The following is a 19,806-nucleotide window of genomic DNA, read 5'->3' as shown; positions in this document are numbered from 1 at the left end:
AAAACTTGAACGAACCCTGTCACTGTAGCGTCCCGGTGGAGAGAAATATCAATTTTAACGAGCGCTTCTAGTAGACAACACAGCTTACTGCCACATTTCCAGATAGGCTGAACTGAGCACATTGCACCGTCATTTAATATCGACATCCAGTGGACTGGAACTTATTCGAGCCACATGCTGGTCACCGTATCTGGTAGTCAAGGAGTTGTCCAATTGGAGCCTCGTAGCATCAGGGAAGTGACGTGAAAATGGTAAAGTTTTGTCAAGCTTTGCCTGATTTAAAATTTGTATAATATCTATCAAAATGATAGTTCACTAGAAAATGCTTTATATACCCAGAGTAAGTTGGATGAAAACTGCCAAAAGCACAATCATGATAGTCTACCTGCAATTACTTGCTATTTCTCACCAAACCGGCAAATGTTGCCAACACTTGGCAGCCATGACAAAGTTTGATAATGTTGGGTGGCTTCAAACAACAGCTAATTTTTTGACCTTTGCACACACATTTTATTCCAAAAAAAAATCATTTTGTATTTAAACAAACAAGATGTAAGTACATATATACATATATAACATGACGAAAGACAGAAAACGAGTATAAGAGGGAGGAGGGTCCACAAAGGAGGGTCCACAAAGGAGGGCCCACAGAGGGTCTAGGAAGGAGAGTCCAGGAAGGAGGGTCCAAGAAGGAGGGTCCAGGAAGGAGGGTCCATGAGGAGGAACCAAGGAGGGGGGATCACCAGGGAGGAGGGACCATGAGGGAGGAGGAACCAAGGAGGAGGAACCATAAGGGAGGGACCAAGAGGGAAGGCCAAAGAGAGTGAGAGTTCGAGATTCAGAGAGTAATTTAGTGGTGGTGGTAGCATTGAGAGAATCGGAACTAGTAAGAAGACTGTAACGTTGAACTTTGAAAAAAATTTGGACTTACATAAGCATCCTACAGGGCTGAGCCTCTTGATCCCAAGTGGTCACCAGTGACTATAGGTGACCATGCAGTCAAGAAATGTTGGTACACTTGCCTATTTTCATCAGAATTATACATTTTTTGCCATATCTTATCCTTCACTGCCAATTTGCTTATCTTATATATTATTTTGTCTACTTTTGTTATTACATATAATTGCGTGAATTTTTGATCTGATCTTACCAACTACAACTACAAAAACCATCACCTCGGTGATTTCCTGATGCTATGAGCATTAGAAACCTAATTTGGAGCAGCATAGTATGGAGACCTGCATGCATGCTAGTAATCATCTGAACTAGAAAGCATTGCTGGATTGAGACTCACATGTCATATTGAACAATCTAAATTGCTTGAGAGTATGAAAACCATCTGAATCCTCCATTATGGTACCCTTGATAATCTTGGCTCCACCCTGGGCAGGAACAGGGGCAAAAAACAACACACATGAAAACATGACAAGAGCACATGCATCAAGGAACCACACACCTGATGTTGGATGTCAAGCAATTCCCTGTGTGGATATGATGGCCTCTTCACTTGATAGCAGGTGTGGGTGCTTATGCACATGCCTGATTCAGGGCATGACTTTCCATAGGTAAAACATTCCAGAACAGCATATATATTCCAAGTCTGAAGTGCACTTGCAAATAGTGACTTTAACCTATATGAAAATAATCAGCCACATGCTAACTCATTAAATTTAGTCCTTCCTACCAAGAGATGATCTTATGTTCTAGTGTGAGTTTATCAGCACTGATGAGGCAGACCTTTTCAATGATGACAAAGAAGAGGTTCAGGTTCTAGTAGCTGCTGCTATCATTGCCAGAATCGAGGTGTCATGACAAAACCATATTGACACTCAGCACCTTCATAGTTTATATCTTGCCAACCCCAACTACTTCTACATCATATCAACACCCTGTGATGTGAGAGAAAGAAACATCAACATACTTAGTGAGAGGTTGAAAAGTAAAACACACCTTGGTATCACTATGCGACATGCCACACTGCATGCTGTGCAAGGCTGATTACACAAGCAGGCATTAGTAGCCTAAAATGGAAGGCAGTTGTCTATTGGGGGAGCAAATGACTGGAAATCATACTAGTGGCATTGCAGTTCACATGCCTAATGAGGTCATATTGTAAGAATGGAGCGATTTTCAATTGGTGTTGATGCTATGTGCACACTCCACTGGGACCCCTTTCATGTCCCACATGATGGTCCATCCACCAGCATTGTTGAGAGCCGCTGCCTACATATGCCACGATGTTCAATGGCTTGCAAGGACAGACCAATGTGCCATAGTTGACCTTTGCACAGATGGATTTGTGCATGGTCAACTGTACCATCACTGAAATTCACTTAGCTCGGTATGATAAGGCATAAATTACAATTTTAACCATTTCTGTTTGGTCATGGTAACACAGTACAATGGAATATAATAACATATCAAGCACATGTAACTTTATTACCCCTTAATGATTTTCACCTTGATGCAATACTTGATTTGCCACTATAAAGGTGTATCAGATGATAAACAGACACTTAGATTTCTACCATTCTTACTCCAAATGATTTCACAGTCTCAAATTCCTGCAAAAAAAAACTCATTGGATAGTCTCATTATAGGCCAATATCAAATTGCCCAAAGTTTATATCTTACTGGCAACAATGATCATGAATCCTGTTACTACACACAGACTATCGCTGGCTATAGCCATTATATGATAGGTACAGACATGTTCTAGGATGCAGCACCATCTGCCTAAGTCCATCATGGGGGGAGGGGATATAATGGGGTGCAATGATTTAGAGGAGTCTTGCCACTCTAGTAGCTGTTGCAAACACCTGTGAATATTTGAATTGCACCACATACATTTGCTGGAGAGGGTACCATGAACTTGCATGCAAGTTAATTGATATTAGAAATAGACATAAGAAATAAAAACACCTAATGAAACATATCTATGGTAGTGAGGTCCATAATCCACCAGTCAACAAAAAATTAGTATAGGTATGAAAGGCAACGACACAAGGCTACATCTATGACAAAATCTGGAGATTGTTTAGTCAAGTCTACCTGCAATAGTGGTTATTTCAGCCAAAAGCACAATGTGGGAAACACAACAAGAAGAGAACTGGAAAGTAGACTTCTAATGTTGGGCTAAATGTGCTATGCCTAGCTGCTATTCAACCCTAAAGGGTTTCTGGACTAAGCTCAGTGCTCAGAGAGGATAGGAAATCATGCTAATAACTCTCAGTCTCAGACTGGTACTGGTAGATGGTGAAAACTATGATGATTACATAAGCACCAAAAGTGCGAACATAACACTAAGCAATATCTGCCTATACAAGCCCACAGAATATGAAATCCCTACAACGATTGCAATGACAATGACCAGGGTAATCATGAGACATGCTGCCCATCATCTGACTTTGTGTTGGTACTTGGAAGCAGTCGAAAGCTCCTTGGCTGTCCCTTGGGTATCTACAATGAATCAGCGATGGAATACACATTTGATTTGATGTTGTCTGCAAAAAAGGAGGAAGAGAACAAAAGGCATTGGTGAGCAAGTGATTGTCAAGGAAGCTATGCCACATACCAATCATGCCACCTTGTTGGTTGATGAGTGTCCCAAGGTCACAAAATATCTCTGATAGTTCATGTATACCTGACTCAATCTCTTGAATTTCTGCTTCTTGTTCTTGAATCAAAGATTCTTGGTATGCAAGTTCATGTGGAGGTGTCTGAAGAAGTTGAGCCTGGCATAGTTGGGGAGACATGTTGGTGCAGCCTGAAAAGTTCCATATAGAAGTTGATCTACTCACTCAGAGACTGTTGACTTCCTGTGGCAGTGCACTTTCACCCTTATAACTTTGGAAGTGCTTCCAGGCTTTTCACCACTGCTGCTGGCACCCCAGAGAAGCCAAGAGACAGGTTTAAAACCATATCCATCTTCAAGTGCTTGGAGTTTTTAGAAGAAAGCAAATATGCAGAATCACAGAGCTCCATGCTGGTCTGAACAAATTTGAGACTGGCAGGCACTTGTTTGATAGAAGATTAACTCACTCCAAACCCAACATTCTTGACAAAGTTCTTCTCAAGCTCTGGCTACTCATTTCTCACAATGTCCAATGCCCACTAATATACTTCATGTGCACTAATGCCATCCTTGATCTCCCTCTGCATCTTGCTCTGCATTGACAGAAGTAAATTGTAGATGGTTTCTTGTTCCTGTGAGGTGAATTAAGGCCAGCTAGATCAGAACATTGCCCATACTGACCTTCAAAGGGTCGACAATTATACCCTGTCCAAGATTGGCCCAGCAATACTTGTATCACATACCAATGGCAATCAGGAAGATGCCTTTATGTGCAATGGTGTCTGAGGATGACTCTGCAGTCAATTGCAAATCATAACTGGTGATTGTTGACCGCAACTGAATGATAGGAAAGTAGCAAAACTCCGTTGATGCCTAATCAACCTGGAATGACCAATGAGATGTATGAGCAAGTCTGGAAGAGCAGCTGACACACATCATTGAGGCCCCACCCTTTACTCCACACTTTCTTATTAGGCCCTTCACCTGACCCAAGGCACACCTCTATCTGAGTGGCAAATTGTTCATGAGTTATCTTGGCTTCCTTGTCCAATATCATCTCCAGTTTTAAAATGATGTGGTGAACAAGCAAAGTGGAAGTAAGATTTGCCACTGTATGGATGCATTTCTACACTGTGCATTAGAAGACCGTTGACTCCCAGATGCAATGCATGAACACACCATTTCTTCTTTGTCCTTGACAGCCATGAATGCAGACAATGCAGGGGCCATATTAACCAGTTCGGGTTTCTTGTCAGCTTTTGAGATGCCCTGCTCCCACTCTGTCATCAGTTTCCCTGTGCATGCTTCCTTCACCAAGCTCCTGACATGTTTGAAAGATGTGTAAGCCTCCATGAATTTTGGCAGTGCATCACTAGGTGGTTCCTTTGCCTTCGCTTGCATGAGTATCTTGACTGGAACAGGAGGATTCCCTTCTTTTATTTGGTGCAAGAACTTGGCTATAAACCCATGTGTTACATTGAACATGTCAGATATTCGTGTTTTGGACAACATGATACATACCTTTGCTAGCTGAGCATAATATCAGGAGCTTGTCCTTCTGGAAGAGGAGATAGCAGCAGCTTCAATCCCACAAACACCTGAAATCCTCCCTTCCAAAATACCTGTCTTCTCAAATTCGCTGATAACTCGAAATGAGAGTGTGGAAGCCAAGCTAATGAGTCCAAAATTCATGATGTCTTGGATCTGTCAGAATCCCATTGAGCAAGATAACACAATCAACAATGGTGGAGAGGAAACCATGTGGGACATGTTGCCCTCAGACCTTGTACAATGCTGCAGAAGCTGAAACGATTGGAAGAACTGCTTCCTGGTAGTTGCTTGGTGGTAGAAAGTATTATAGAACAATGGTAACTAGGATGTGGCTGACACACAACAAGGAGCCACATGGACAGTGGTGAAGTTTGATGTCCCAGTCCTTGCAAATGCAATCCTCAATGCTGCATAGACACAGAGATTTTGATGCAGACTAGTGTGTATGGCCTTTGGGAGTTATGAGTCCAGTTTAAATGAGTTGCAAACTGTTTAAAGTTTGCTTAAGGTTAAGGTTAGAACACTGCATGAACAACATCTTCAGACAAATAATGTCATAGTTGATGCAAATCATTTCACAGGGTCATAGAGCTCACATGGAGACCTCCAGCCATAGCAGGGCTCTCACCCATCAAAATCAAAAATGCAAAAAAAAAAAGAGTTTTCCCAGTGCATCCTTGAATGTTCAGGGACCAAGATGCTCAAGCTAACAGTGGATGGTTGTGGATTAGGGCCTAAGCACCTAAAACTGTCCCACCAAGGGGAGCCATACATGATGCATGTATCGGCAACTGGTGTGAATGAATGCCCAGTGGTACTAACTGAAGGAAGAGAAAGATGAGATTGAAAATAAAACTTATGCTGGTCACATGATTTGGAATTAACTGATTGATTACCTAACAAGAAATTTCCCGCCTTTAGTGTGCCCTCCTTGCTCACCTGCAGCATTGTCCACCAGTTCATTCTGTCAATTGCTGCTCACAATGCAGGTTCAGTTAAATGAACAGCTAATCAGTTCCTGTCTAAAAAAATGTCTACAATGATTAGAGGGTACACTTTTAGCCTTTGATGCAGGTTGAATTGTCAGTGAGAATTGTGTCATTTTTAGAATGCAAGTCAAAATGATGAGTATGACTCCATAGCAGATGTGGAAGCCTTCTTGTTACTGTCAGGAGACCCTGCTGGAGAGGATAAATCAATGAGGAAAGGGACTGCCTTTCAGGTGAGCTACATTAGAAATCAGAATCCATGAATCATGTCTCTGCTGTGTGGCTTATGCACCAATTTGTGTAGACTTGGTTGCTACTTGCCATCATCCACAATGCAAGTGCATCAATCCTAATACTCTTCTAATCAGCCACCATGTCTGGACATAAAGATAAGGACGGACTAAGCCTTAAACTAAGTCATGAAGCTGATATTTGCATTAGTTGTCATATCCCACAATCCAGACCCATGTTCCATCATATTCCCACGCCTTCCAAGCCTACATCCAGACCCCACTTCATATCCAACTCATTCCCAGATCCCCTTCCACTGTGTGCTCCACACCTCAGCAGGATTGACTACACTCCAGATTTACCCCTGAGCTCCAGACCATCAGATCTCCACTGCTAGCCTGAACCATAACCCCCTGTCCCATCCACCCTATGCACACTCCATCCAGCAAGACATCTGGACTTCACCTTGTCTTGGATTCCAGACTATATCCACCTTCTCATATCCCAGTCCTGTATCCAACTTGTCTTCCAGATCCCCAGATCTCTGGACCTCCAGATATTAACTCTGGACCTATTCCCACCCTCTGTCCAATATCCTGCACCTATCCCCATTTAGACATCTCTGCCTTTCCAGCTTTCAGTTACCTCCTGTTCTGTCTTGCTGATTGATCCTTGTATGAGTCTTCATCTCTGAGTTCATTTACTTATGTTCCATCTTACTTACCAATGTGTTTCCACATGCTCGTGCATAGCCTTACTCTGTTGCTTACTGATCCCCCCAGATATTCTCCAGTATATAACCCCTGTAGATACTCCTTGTTAAGAACCATGTTGCTCAAGGGGGAGAGAGACTGACTCAGAGGGGCTTGGCCTCAGCTCGTACGCTGTGCCCCTTACCCAAGTATGTGCCCTTCATTTCATATGAGGTCCAATGATGGTCTGATGAAGTCCAGAGGACTTCTGGAGGCTGGCTACTCTGCTGGAGAGCGCTAGAGGACTTCCGGAGGAGCGCGGGAAACTGTCTGTAGGAGCACAGGAGAGCTCCGGAGGAACGCAGGAGAGCTCTGGAGGAACACAGGAAGTGCTCAGGAGAGTTTCCACTGCAAGGTAATACTTCTACAGGAAACAGGATGGAAGGATAGGAGGTCCAAAGGTCCAGAGGACAGGAGGACAGGAGGGCAGGATGATGGAGGACAGAAGGACAGGAGGACAGGAGGGCAGGATGACAGAGGACAGAAGGACAGGATGTCTGAAGGTTAGGAGGATGAAATATCTGAAGGTATGGAGGGTGGAATATCTGAAGGACAGGATGCCTGGAGGTACAAGGGACAGGAGTTCTGAGGTCTGGAAGGAATAGGGGCTACATCGGATGAAGTCTGATGTAGAAACAAACAGAGGTAGACTACCCTAAGGTAGGGTTGGAGAGACAGGGATTGGACCTAAGTCCAGAAAGAGGGTAAGTGCCAGAAAGGTGGAGCTCCAGCCTAGGGAATCAATCCCTAGGCCTGATGGGTAGGACAGACTTAGGTGGACCAAAGTCCAAGAGAGGATTGGGCAAGTCTAAGTTGATATTCAAACTGAGGAACTACAGGAGTATCTACAGGGGTTATATACTGGAGAATATCTGAGGGGATCAATAAGCAAAGGAGCAGGGCTATGTACGAGCATGTGGAAACACATTAGTAAGTAAGACAGAACATAAGTAAATGAACTCGGAGATGAAGACTTGTACAAGGATCAATAAGCAAGACAGAAGAAGAGGTAACCAAAAGCTGGAAAGGTAGAGATGCCTAAATGGGGATAGGTGCAGGATATTGGACAGAGGGTGGGAATAGGTCCGGAGATAGTCATGGTTGATATCCGGAGGTCCGGAGATCTGAGGATCTGGAAGGTGAGGTGGATACAGGACTGGGATACGATGGGGTGGATATAGTCCTGAATCCGAGACAAGGTGAAGTCTGGATGTCTTGCTGGATGGAGTGCGCATAGGGTGGGCGGGATAAGGTGGTACGGATCAGGCTAGCAGTGAGGATCTGGAGGTCCAGAGCTCAGGGGTAAATCCGGAGCGTAGTCGATCTTGCTAAGGTGTGGAGCACACAGCAGAAGGGGATCTGGGAATGAGTTGGATATGAAGTGGGGTCTGGATGTAGGCTCAGAAGGCATGGGAATATGATGGAACGTGGGTCCGGATTGTGGGATATGACACTCCTGTAGTTTCCTTAGTTTGAATATCATCTTAGATCCATTCTATTTGCCCAATCTTCTTCCAGACTTCAGTCCATCTGAGTCTTGTCCTTTTCCATAAGGCCTAGGGATGGATTCCCTAGGCCAGAATTCCAGACCTTCGGATTTGTCCCCTATGTCTCTGTCCCAAGTCTAGGGATTGCTTCCCTAGATTGGAGTCTTGCCTTTCCAGCACTTACCCTCTCTCCAGACTTTGGTCCACTTCCTGTCTCTCTGACTCTACCTAAGGGTAGTCTACCTCTGTTTGCTTCTACATCAGACTTTGTCCAATGTAGCCCCTATTCCTTCCAGACCTCTGGATGTCCTGTCCTTTGGACGTTCCGTCCTCCTAACCCTTGGATGTTCCTGTCCTCCTGTCCTCCTGTCCTCCAGACCTCATACCCTTCCATCCCATTTCCTGTAGAAGTACTACCTTGCAGTGGGAACTCTCCTGAGCACTTCCTGCACTCCTCCAGAACTCTCCTATGCTCCTCTGGATGTTTCCCACACTTCTCTGGAAGTCCTCTAGCACTCCACCAGAGTAGCCAGCCTCCAGAAGTCCTCCAGACTTTGTCAGACCATCATCAGGACTCCCTCTGAAATGAAGGGCACATACTCAGGTAAGGGGCACAGCATACAAGCTGAGGCCAAGCCCCTCTGAGTCAGTCTCTCTCTCCTTTGAGCAACATGGTTCTTAACATTAGTGTTGAACAAGTACTTCCCCCTGGACTTCAACCCATCCTTGATCCCTCAAAGGAGGAGTCCAAAGAACTCCCAGCAGGTTGTTTGTCTTATGGCTCCATTCTCCATGTAAGCATTTATTTGTCTGTACCATAATCTGTATCTTACTATGGACACAGGCAATGTAATGACGCTTACAAGGGCAAGAAGTTCAACACTCGCAAGGAAACAGAGCATTAGTATGATGGAATTGGGATATTCCAGTTTTACATTAAGTGATGCATCATTGTGTTGTTTCACATCTTGGCATTTACTGAGAGCCATTCTAGTATACTATGTTCCACCAAGATTACTTTCAAGACTGATCCAAAGAACACCAATTATTCCACAGAGCACAGTGCATCAAGAAACTTTGAACCATGGCGAGAAGAGAGAATTGTTGTTGAGGATTGTCTATATCGTGCTTTTGATGTTGTGTGTTGCACAATTTATTTATTAAAGTTCACTACAAAAAGGTTCTTCACTATCAAAATTTGAATGCAGACCCCTCATCCTCAAAGTCACTGCCAAAGTCATCTAAGTCATCTACATCACTGTCACAATCTTTGGAAATATTCTCATCTTCATCTGCATCATCCTGGCTGACATCATCATCTAGGTCTCTATCACATTGCCAGCTTTCATCTCCAAAGTCAACATTGGCATGGGCTTCAGGGTCCTCGTCATCCGAAATGTCTTCATGATTAACACCAGTACTTCTGCCCCCTACTGCATGATCAGGTTGGATGATATTCAATGAGTCATATTGAACTTGATGACCAATGCCTATGCCTGTGAAATGGCAAAACATGTCTCTATCGGTGAAACTGCATGAGTTATGGTGATATGAGTATGAAATGAAATAAATCTCACATGTTAACATAAAATGAAACCCAGTCATTGACCTCTCCAGACAGTCTTGCAGTGGAGGGACCTTGCCTGAGAAGGTCATTTGTATGATGATCAGTGAAAGCAGGGATAAGGTGGCATGCCCTGATCACTAGCAACAGGTCAAGAAACCCAAAGGCAGTGGGTGAGTCAGGAATGAATCCAATCTTTGGGAGGCAGCCTTCTCAGAAGCCCCAGCAGTACTGTGGCACAACACCGAACCATTGCACCCACAAGACTTCCATGTACTGAGGCGAACGGTTATGAGCATTGGGGCCAACATGAAGAACATTAATACAAAATGCACCCAACACCCATGCATACCAAAAAGGGTGAGCGCTCGCACTGCTTTCTCTTGACAACATCATCACTGTAGAGCCACTTCCAGATTTGAGTGTGTCTTGATCCCTACAGACATCATACAGTGGCTCAAAAAACTGTCCACATGTTTTGACATTTTTCACTATCTATGATATTGTGTGAGAACGAACAAATGCCTCAAGGATATGCTTATAGCACATTGTAGTGCTGCTTCAGGGCTTTGATTGAGCACCTACATCAGTGAGAATCAGAGGAGATATGGTGGAGATACAAGGCTTACAAAATCATGACTCATGCAGACAGTTTTTTGAGCACATATTAAAACTATATAAATCATCATTTATGACACCATAACAATCATGCCACCATTAAATAAATTATAAAGTGGTGTCATTATGTCATTTTAAAACCATATCTAACTATACAAACCAAAAATCCCCATATGTCATGGTTATATTCACCATGAAAGCCACCCCCCCTGCTCAAAGGATAATATCCTCTCTCTTTCCTATTCTGGCCTCTCTGCTTGTCAAATTTCCTCTAGAACTGGAGTATCCAAGTCCACTGTGGCCAATTTCATCAAGGAAAGTCACACAGACAAGGAAAACTTCTGTGAAGGGTGTCCATCCAAGCTCACCTCTACTGATAGGGGGGCTGTTGTTCAACATATCACTACAGGAAAGGCTGATAATGCTGTCCAGGTCACCTATTACATCAATTCCACCATCACATTCCCTGTCTCTTCACACACTGTGAGAAACATTCTCAAGACAGCTCATCTCAGGTCAGTAACAAGGAAGAAAAGGCTCTCCTCTCTATCACACATATGCAGAGAGGACTAGCACCCTTCTTTTTTCACATATATACCTTGCCATCTGACCCAATCCTATTTATTGTGGTCTTATATGATCATATAACATGCTTCCAGTCCATGTAATCCAATCCTGATGGGCTAAGGCAAAGGTTAGTCATCTCTGTTTATGTGTGATAGAGAGGAGAGCCTTTTCTTCCTTGTTACTGACCTGAGATGAGCTGTCTTGAGAATGTTTCTCACAGTGTGTGAAGAGACAGGGAATGTGATGGTGGAATTGATGTAATAGGTGACCTGGACAGCATTATCAGCCTTTCCTGTAGTAATATGTTGAACAACAGCCCCCCTATCAGTAGAGGTGAGCTTGGATGGACACCCTTCACAGAAGTTTTCCTTGTCTGTGTGACTTTCCTTGATGAAATTGGCCACAGTGGACTTGGATACTCCAGTTCTAGAGGAAATTTGACAAGCAGAGAGGCCAGAATAGGAAAGAGAGAGGATATTATCCCTTTGAGCAGGGGGGGTGGCTTTCATGGTGAATATAACCATGACATATGGGGATTTTTGGTTTGTATAGTTAGATATGGTTTTAAAATGACATAATGACACCACTTTATAATTTATTTAATGGTGGCATGATTGTTATGGTGTCATAAATGATGATTTATATAGTTTTAATATGTGCTCAAAAAACTGTCTGCATGAGTCATGATTTTGTAAGCCTTGTATCTCCACCATATCTCCTCTGATTCTCATGATGTGGTGCTCAATCCAAAGCCCTGAAGCAGCACTACAATATGGTACCAGCATGTCACTGAGGTCTTTACATATTCTCACACAATATTGTAAATAGTAAAAAATGCAAAAACATATGGACAGTTTTTTGAGCCACTGTACTTCTGAGTACAGCTGCAGATATCTTTCCCTGTGCAGTGGTACCACCAATCTTGCATTGTGGATTGCACCATCAGACTTCAATGGAACAACAAATACTCTGCTGCTGGCCCTTAAATGACCTCCCCCTAACATCATTGTCACTTAGTATATCCTTGATTTTCCATTACACCCAATTTGTCTCTCTTTCCACTTTCAAGGCCTTCAGTACAGTGACACGTCTTGAAATTCTCAATGTGTGAGTGTTATGGAACTCCACAGTTGGTCTGGAGTATCTTCATGGACTGACACACTTGTGCTTACATATCCATATGCAGAGGACTAAGCCAGAATTAGTGGCTTCCATTCTCACTTTGTCACACCTTCAAGTAGTTGTGTTTCACATCTCTGAAGATATCAATGCAGTCCAAACATTTTTGGAGTCTAATTCCCTCAGTGACTCTTGCATTGTGCTGGCATCTCAAGTTCCCACTGCCTGGGGTGAATTTGGAGGTGACAACATGTCTCTCTAGAAGGGTGCTGATCAAGTAGTAGATTGGAGATGCACTAGTACACAAGGTATGTCTTTTTATCCTACAAACACACTTATGAGTGGCTAACATGTTCAGTAGGAGGGTCTGCACCAAGACAAAATGAACTCCTATACTGCTCAAGGAAACTTGCCTCCTGAGAATGGCTATAGGACTAGGAACAGGGCAAGAAATGGGCCTGAGGCATGATTTTAGGGCTGCTGCCATGGTGGATTCATGTATTGAGGCTGAAAGCAGACCAGGAGCAATCATCTGCACTTGCATTTTACAGTTTACAAGCTCCACAGGTGTGCTAGTTGAAAACAATAATTGATTACAACTTTTGTACAAGGTGTGGGTGACTTGCAGTATCAAACTGGTGATGGCGCCTGTGCCTGCACCAGCTAATGCAAGCTGAGGTAACTAAAGATTGTGTGACATGGGCTGAGAGTTGATCTGCCATATCATGTATTGGATTTTGCTATGGCATGAAGTTGATGTGCATTGTGGTTGTTCTTGTCCATGACAAGGTAAAGTTCCACATAGAAAGCTACAGATCTGACAAAGTCAAAATTGAGACAAGTCCAAGCCAAACCAGCAAGACAGCCAGCAATACCACCTACAACTGCAGCAGTGTTGACAGAGCCTGAAGAGCTAGCAGTTGAAGAAGGAGTTGTGGATGTGATGGTTCCAGTACTGATCATGATTTTAGTTTGTGATGTGAACATGGAGGTAGAGTGTGGAGTGACTGCCACTATGGGGGTCTATCAAATAATAAATAATATGTATGTGTATTAAAGGCCAGACACTGACCATGGACAACACAGTTTGTGGGACTGGAGTTGAGGAGATGGATGAGGTAGTAGTGCTGGAGGTGGTGGGTGTGTTGTGTTTGAGAACTAGTTTCCCAGATTGGGCCAGGAAAATTGTTGTCCGATAATGAAAAAAGACAATTTTGATTGCCTATGCATCCATGCATTGAGACGTGCACATTGACATCAAATGATCCAAAAGCATGACAATGCAATTGACTGATCAAAATGTCATAACAGTACAAAATCTCAACAACAGTAAACTACCCTCAAGCTTTGCCACATGTCATGTGGCCTTGTGCAACTTATTTGTCAATGCCTTGTCAACCACTGTCAACTCTACCTTTCCTGCTGTCCCCTATCCTGCCTGTTGTCAAGCTCTCCTGCCATCCCTGCTATCAGCCTAAATATGTTTGGCAGACTTTGGGGGGGAGTCTGTGCAGATCTTACATAGCCCAGCTATATCCTTCATGTCCTCCTGCCAATGGTGAGTCCTGTTATCAAACAAAATGGATGTCATTTATCCTGACATGCACTGGTAGGGCATGTGATCTCCAGCTTTTCCACCACCACAAGTTCTGACCACTGCTACCAAGGTGACCAGAATGCTCTCTGGTTGAGTTTACTTGTTTTCCTAGAGTTCATGCTGGTGCTTATCTCAAGCCAGGTTTTTCATTTTCACCATTCTGTATGACTGCTGTACTGGTTTCCAAATCTATTTCTTTTCTTCTTCTGCCACTGTCTTGATTTCTGAGCACCGTTCAATGAGTTTCAAAGCCATCCTCCAGCAAGACAGTGAGTACCTTAATTGCCAAATTATTTTTATAACAACAAGAACAATGTGAGTCATACAACTCTCCAGCTCAAGCACAGCTCTTATCAGAATTTGAAAGACTGGTGCTCTGACATCAAGCTTGGGCAAAAACCCCCAGAAGATCAATGGTCTCACTGGTGTAACTCTGGGAATGTGTGTATTATGAGTCCTCCTGAGGTTATGACATACTGACTTTGGTTAGGATTGTCCAATCCATCACAACTATACTTGCTGGTTTGATCATCATCCTTGTATATGCTTGGAAGCTGGCTCTTGTCAGCATGGGTGCATCTCAATTCCTGATTTTGAGCCTTCCTCTTATAAATCTTGTTGTTTTTCAGCATGCATCCCTGTTCTGGTGTCTGCTGGCTTTAAATGTTTGGTACATGACCTGCATTTTATGCTCCCATCATGCTAAACACCTTCTAGCAAGACATTATTCTGAAAGATCAAAATAACAAGTCAGCACATGAAAGCTCTGCTCAGATTGCCTGTGAATATCTTGCTCAGTGCCTCCAAACCAGAATCTGAGTAATCGCTTCCAGAGTAAGACCTTGATACCATGTGAACTCGAGGCATACTGACATGATTATAATAGTGGATTTAATACTGAAGTCAGTGGCAAGGGATCCCAGCTTTCAGGAGGTCAAACACATGGGCATCTGTCATATCTGCATATCCAGATCTGAGATCCAATTCTTATCTCATCTCAGATCCAATCCACATCTTATCTCTGATCCTATCCACATTTTATCCCCCTCCAACATCTCATCATCCAATCTGTCCACTCATCTGGTCTGGTCCACAATTCATCCAAATCCACAACCAGCACTCGTCTCCTTTTGGTAATCCCCTAACTCCGGTATTTTGGTTATCTGTATATCCATCCTGCTCCCTAATCCATTACCTATGCTTCATTTCTGTTTCATTATTTGTGATCTGTTTCTACTTACCAATAGACTATCCATATGCTTTGTACATAGCCTTGGACTCTGCTGATTGATCATTCCATTAGATACCTATAGTATATAACCTCCTGTAACTCTCTGTAGCACCTTAGTTCAAATATCAACTTAGCTCTGCTCATTCCTGTCCTCCAGACCTGAGTATCTCTACTCTCGTCACCCTCCAAGACTTAGGATTAACTCCTATTGTCTATCTGTATCCACCTCTGTCTATGACAGTCCACTACCATTAGTTTCTAGTCTGGACTCGTCCAGATTAGCCCTATAATACTTATCCTGCATCTGGAAGTCATCTGGATCCACTACACTACTTGTCCAACCCTCCAGATGTGTTAGTCTTGCCCTCCTGAAATAAGGGGCAATACTCGGGTAAGGGGCACAGCACATGAGCTGAGGCTGAAGCCCTTTGGATCCATTTAGCCTTGAGTATGACCTTAACAGCATCACTCATTGGTCAAAATGGAACACTTGCATTATGGTCCTTCATCATGCTTGTTCAGTAAGTGAACAGTGGTGCCCATTGAGTGTCATATGCCATTCCAGACCCTCAACTCTAAATCCGGATCTCCAATGATCTGATCTATCTTTATTTTCCTTCCAGAATCCAAACTCTATATCAGTGCCCAACCCCATTTAGACTTCCCCTGTCTCTGGACTCTGGTTAACTATGTTTCCCTTTTGATTATTGATCCATTACATACATTTCATTTCCCGATATGCATTATTTGTGATCTGTCCTACTTACTAATAGACTTTGCATATGCTTTGTACATAGCCTTTGTGTTTGCTGACTGATTCCTATATGATACCTACAGTATATAGACCTCCTGTAACTCTCAGAAATACTTCAGTCTGAATATCATCTTAGTTCCTGCTCATTCCTGTGTCCTCCGGACTTGAGCCAAGTCTCTTGTCACATTCTGAGTCTTAGGATTGCATCCTAGACTACATCTCCAGCTCTACCTTAGGGTAGTCTATCCCCTGTTAGTTTCTAGTCTGGAATCTGTCCAGATTAGTCTTACCTGCTTGTCCAAGTAACATCTGGATGTCTGCCGGATTTATCTCACATTCAGATCCAGACATCCATTGTCCACCCTAGTCAAACCCAGAAAACTCCAGATGACTATTCTAGCCCCCGAAATTAAGGGCACATACTCAGGAAAGGGGCACAGCATACAAGCTGAGGCCAAGCCCTTGAGCATGCGACCTTAACATTGAGCCATGAATTGTAAGTGCTATGGCTTGAGGCCTCTCAATACAACTGATACTAAAATACATCTTACACTTGACAGTACACCTCACAAATTATGGCAAGAACCTGGGGGCCTTATACATATGATGACTGAAGAATCATTGTCTCCTGTCTCTCAAAGACATCTACTCCAACATGTGGAAACTATGGCAGATAGGTTGCTAATGGTGAGGGTTTGCTTTCTACTGGACAGGCTCACCTACTATTCTCAACCACTTTCCATATTACAGCCTAGAGTTCTGATGTGCCAAATGGCCTTCATCAAGGTAACTGGTGATGTGAACAAAGAAGTCCATAACCATCAGGGGACAGAGGTGGTGAAACACAGTAAGGCATTCAGGCAATATGATTTCTATGTTGTCTAATGTCCTAACCCCCAGTGAAGTGAGCAGACAGAGAAACTTTTTGATCCACCTGCACTGTGGCTCTGCCTTGTCAAGTTTGGCCAGAAAATCATCAATGGAAGGATAAGAGACCTTGGGGTCAGTCTCAAGCTCCAAGTTGGTAAGTATAGATGGCATGTAGTTTGTGTTTCTGGGGCTATAGTACACAGACCTATTGTTGGGGTATCATCCTCACTTTCTGTTTCACTAAAGGTGACTGCCAGGCATTATGTAATTGCTGTTGCATGATCAACAGAATTCACCTTGGAGCAAACTCTACTAACAACTAACCAACCCTGTCACCTTCAGTCAATATTTACATGGTGTATGTGCCACTCATGCAGGGTTGCAACATTGAAGAATGTACAGAGCCAATAATCCTACATGACATTGTGTGGGATCCATGCTAAGGATCCCTAATAAGTTAGCTGTCTCAAGGTCCATGTTTCATTTCCACTATGTTTCCTTAGCTAAATTGACCATCATGCCTATTCCCTAAGCCCCCACTTGGCATTCTCATCCACACACAATGGCAACCTCATTTCCATCTCCATCTGAACCAGACAACAATGAGATTCAACCTCTGGTTGCTCTCAAAAGATGAATTGCTGCACTCAAGGAAGAAAATGCAGACCTCCAAGTCCATGGGCTCCCTGGGAAGAAAAGGTATGTCTAGTGTTTAAAATGGCAGCACAACAAGTTGATAAAAAATCAAAGTAGTGAATCAAATGCATACTATGGTCAACCAATTCAAAGACTTGTATGTCTGACTGAGTGCGTTGAAGATCTGGTAGCAGAATTCAATAGGCACATTGGACTGGGCACTGTCAATGAATCAGACGCTGACAAAATGGATTCAGATGACCCAGAGTAAGTACATCTTCACAACTTTTACTGGTTAGCCCTCAGGCAATGTTCCAGTGAAAATAGGCAGTATCGCTCCTTCAAGAAACTTATGGTATGGTGTCCCTTGGCTTGTAAATTGCTATGGTCATCAGCCAAGCATGAAATTCTTGCTTTTGCATACAACAAGGTGAGACTCCCAAAAACAATTCATTGACAAAACATGACTGTATCTCGCATCCAGCTGAATGAAGGCTCTGATGGGGCCAGAGGAGACGACTCTGCTAGTCTCAAGTGCACTGTTGCTGATTGGCTAATGGAACACACTCCCACACCAAATCCCACCATTCACAGACAAGATAAGTCTGGTCAGGGTTTTTACAATGACATGACAGGTGGACTCCTGTGCCCAGTTGATTACAACTGGAGCAATACCATGTAAGGGCTCTTTTCTGACCTGCACCATAACTAACTTATGTCTTTGAAGTGTTCAAGCCTCCATTCGAGACTACCATCCCGATTTTTGTATCACTGCTTGCTCCTGGCCATCATTCCTGTACAAGGATGGATGCTGTGACCCCCAGAATCCTACCAATGGTTTGTTTAAAGGCAAACTACTTATAAAGGTAAAATTATCATGTTTGGTAGAAGCATACTGAATGCAGTCTCCAGGCATTTAAATGTGTGTTCACCTCTCCAACTTCCACATATGAGAAACAACCTGCTGACTCAGTGGCTCATTCTGTATGGAACAAGAACAGTGGCAAGTGTCACACTTGGCACGATGTTTCAACACTCCTCAATATGCGATCTATTCAACCTCAAGCCATAGCCTATGTGTCTGTTCAAGTACAGACTATTTAACTCAATATTGTGCACTTTGCTGATTAGAGATTTAGCTAAGATTTGCATTGTCAAGCATGGGATCTTGGCACATCATTGATGATGAATTCAACCATCAAGAGTTCTACAACAATATAGTGGACTATCTCAAGCTTCCTCCATCACCAGAAGCCACAAAAGATGTTGACAACCTTTTACTGTGGTGGAATCAGTGAGTAGCTTTGGCATCATTGTCTTCCATTGATTCATTTGGGTTTCATTTTTCAGAAAGGTTTTTGGTAGGAAATTTGTTTCCAATTATTGCCCACAGCATGTGAACAAAATGTCAGTTGCCATGACTTTGGCCAGGTGCTAGGTGTAGCTAAGTTTGGTTAGTACTTAATGTTAAATGTTAAACTGCTAGCTGTGTGTAATTTTACGTTGTACATAATGAATGATTAAAATTTTTCATAATGCATTGCCAAGTGAGATTTGAGTAGTACACATCAGCAATATTTGAAATTAAGACCTGTGATAGACAATATGCCAAGACATTCTGCACTACTATATGATTGAGACAAATGGTCCACCTTTGTCACTCATCTGGTATCTAGTAGTCAACACAAATATGATAGATGTGGGACTTCATGTAGCAAGCTGTGCACAATGCCACAGTATTGAAAGTTGGGTGTGCTTGTCTCAAGGACAACAATACTAGTGATCAGGGACACATCTACATGACTTGCAAGCTCTGGTAGCATACACCACAATGATACATGTGGGCTACCAGCTCCATACAGATAATTCTGTTCAAAGCACCTAATTCTGCAATGCAAGTTATTGTTACAATCATGGTTACCCCTATCTCTTTTCTCTCTTTTCTTGCTCATGTATTACGTCATGACCGCACCTTACCATGCCATCATTAGACCAATCGTCCGCAGCTGTATTACATCACAACCGCCACATGCCATTGCTAGATGATGTCATTCTCTTATCTCTGACTCGTCTCGATGACGTCATTCTTATCTCTGACTTGTCTTGATGATGTGTACAATACCGACCCTAAACCTCTTACATCTATATAAACCCGGTCTTGTACTTAGTTAGAACTTCACTTTAATCTACTAGGTTTTACCCAGAACTATCCTTTGTCTAGGACCTCCAATCCTAGATTGTCTGATAACCGATATTCAAGCCAGAG

At 43.0% G+C, this 19,806-nt stretch overlaps 4 protein-coding genes across 4 annotated transcripts; 1 reads left to right on the top strand and 3 right to left on the bottom strand.

Moving 5' to 3' along the window:
* Positions 1-4,116: 4,116 nt before the first annotated feature.
* BJ212DRAFT_1522264 (uncharacterized protein) lies at positions 4,117-4,699 on the bottom strand. The gene is made up of 3 exons (XM_041341706.1): positions 4,509-4,699; positions 4,256-4,447; positions 4,117-4,167 (listed from the first exon to the last, which is right to left on the bottom strand). Exons 1-2 carry the CDS (start codon positions 4,629-4,631, stop codon positions 4,310-4,312), a joined length of 261 nt encoding a protein of 86 aa, XP_041190080.1. The 5' UTR covers positions 4,632-4,699; the 3' UTR covers positions 4,117-4,167; positions 4,256-4,309.
* Positions 4,700-4,753: 54 nt separating this feature from the next.
* On the bottom strand, positions 4,754-4,993 carry BJ212DRAFT_1247813 (uncharacterized protein; the record flags this gene model as incomplete). The annotated part of the gene is made up of 1 exon (XM_041329681.1): positions 4,754-4,993. A coding segment is annotated over one exon (240 nt), but the record flags the coding sequence as incomplete, so codon positions are not given.
* A 4,782-nt stretch (positions 4,994-9,775) lies between these two features.
* On the bottom strand, positions 9,776-10,240 carry BJ212DRAFT_1301990 (uncharacterized protein; the record flags this gene model as incomplete). Its single annotated transcript, XM_041333202.1, has 2 exons — positions 9,776-10,080; positions 10,162-10,240. The coding sequence occupies 2 exons, from the start codon at positions 10,238-10,240 to the stop codon at positions 9,776-9,778; spliced, it is 384 nt and encodes a 127-aa protein (XP_041190078.1).
* Positions 10,241-18,096: 7,856 nt separating this feature from the next.
* On the top strand, positions 18,097-18,838 carry BJ212DRAFT_1277845 (uncharacterized protein; the record flags this gene model as incomplete). The annotated part of the gene is made up of 4 exons (XM_041331390.1): positions 18,097-18,218; positions 18,268-18,406; positions 18,453-18,629; positions 18,680-18,838. 4 exons carry the CDS (start codon positions 18,097-18,099, stop codon positions 18,836-18,838), a joined length of 597 nt encoding a protein of 198 aa, XP_041190077.1.
* Positions 18,839-19,806: the final 968 nt, after the last annotated feature.

The sequence above is a fragment of the Suillus subaureus genome (genome assembly GCF_016647635.1).
Source record: "Suillus subaureus strain MN1 chromosome Unknown BJ212scaffold_29, whole genome shotgun sequence".
Lineage (NCBI taxonomy): Eukaryota > Fungi > Basidiomycota > Agaricomycetes > Boletales > Suillaceae > Suillus > Suillus subaureus.
The sequence above is the reverse complement of the archived record's forward strand: the minus strand, read 5'-3'. Positions and strand labels throughout refer to the sequence as shown.

What these genes read in the sequence shown, in the direction of transcription:
- BJ212DRAFT_1522264 (XM_041341706.1), bottom strand. Translation starts at nt 4,631, where the DNA reads ATGATATTGGACAAGGAAGCCAAGATAACTCATGAACAATTTGCCACT. An exon ending in AAGGGTGGGGCCTCAATGAT is followed by an intron (nt 4,448 to 4,508) that starts GTGTGTCAGCTG and finishes CAGGTTGATTAG; the next exon opens with GCATCAACGGAGTTTTGCTA.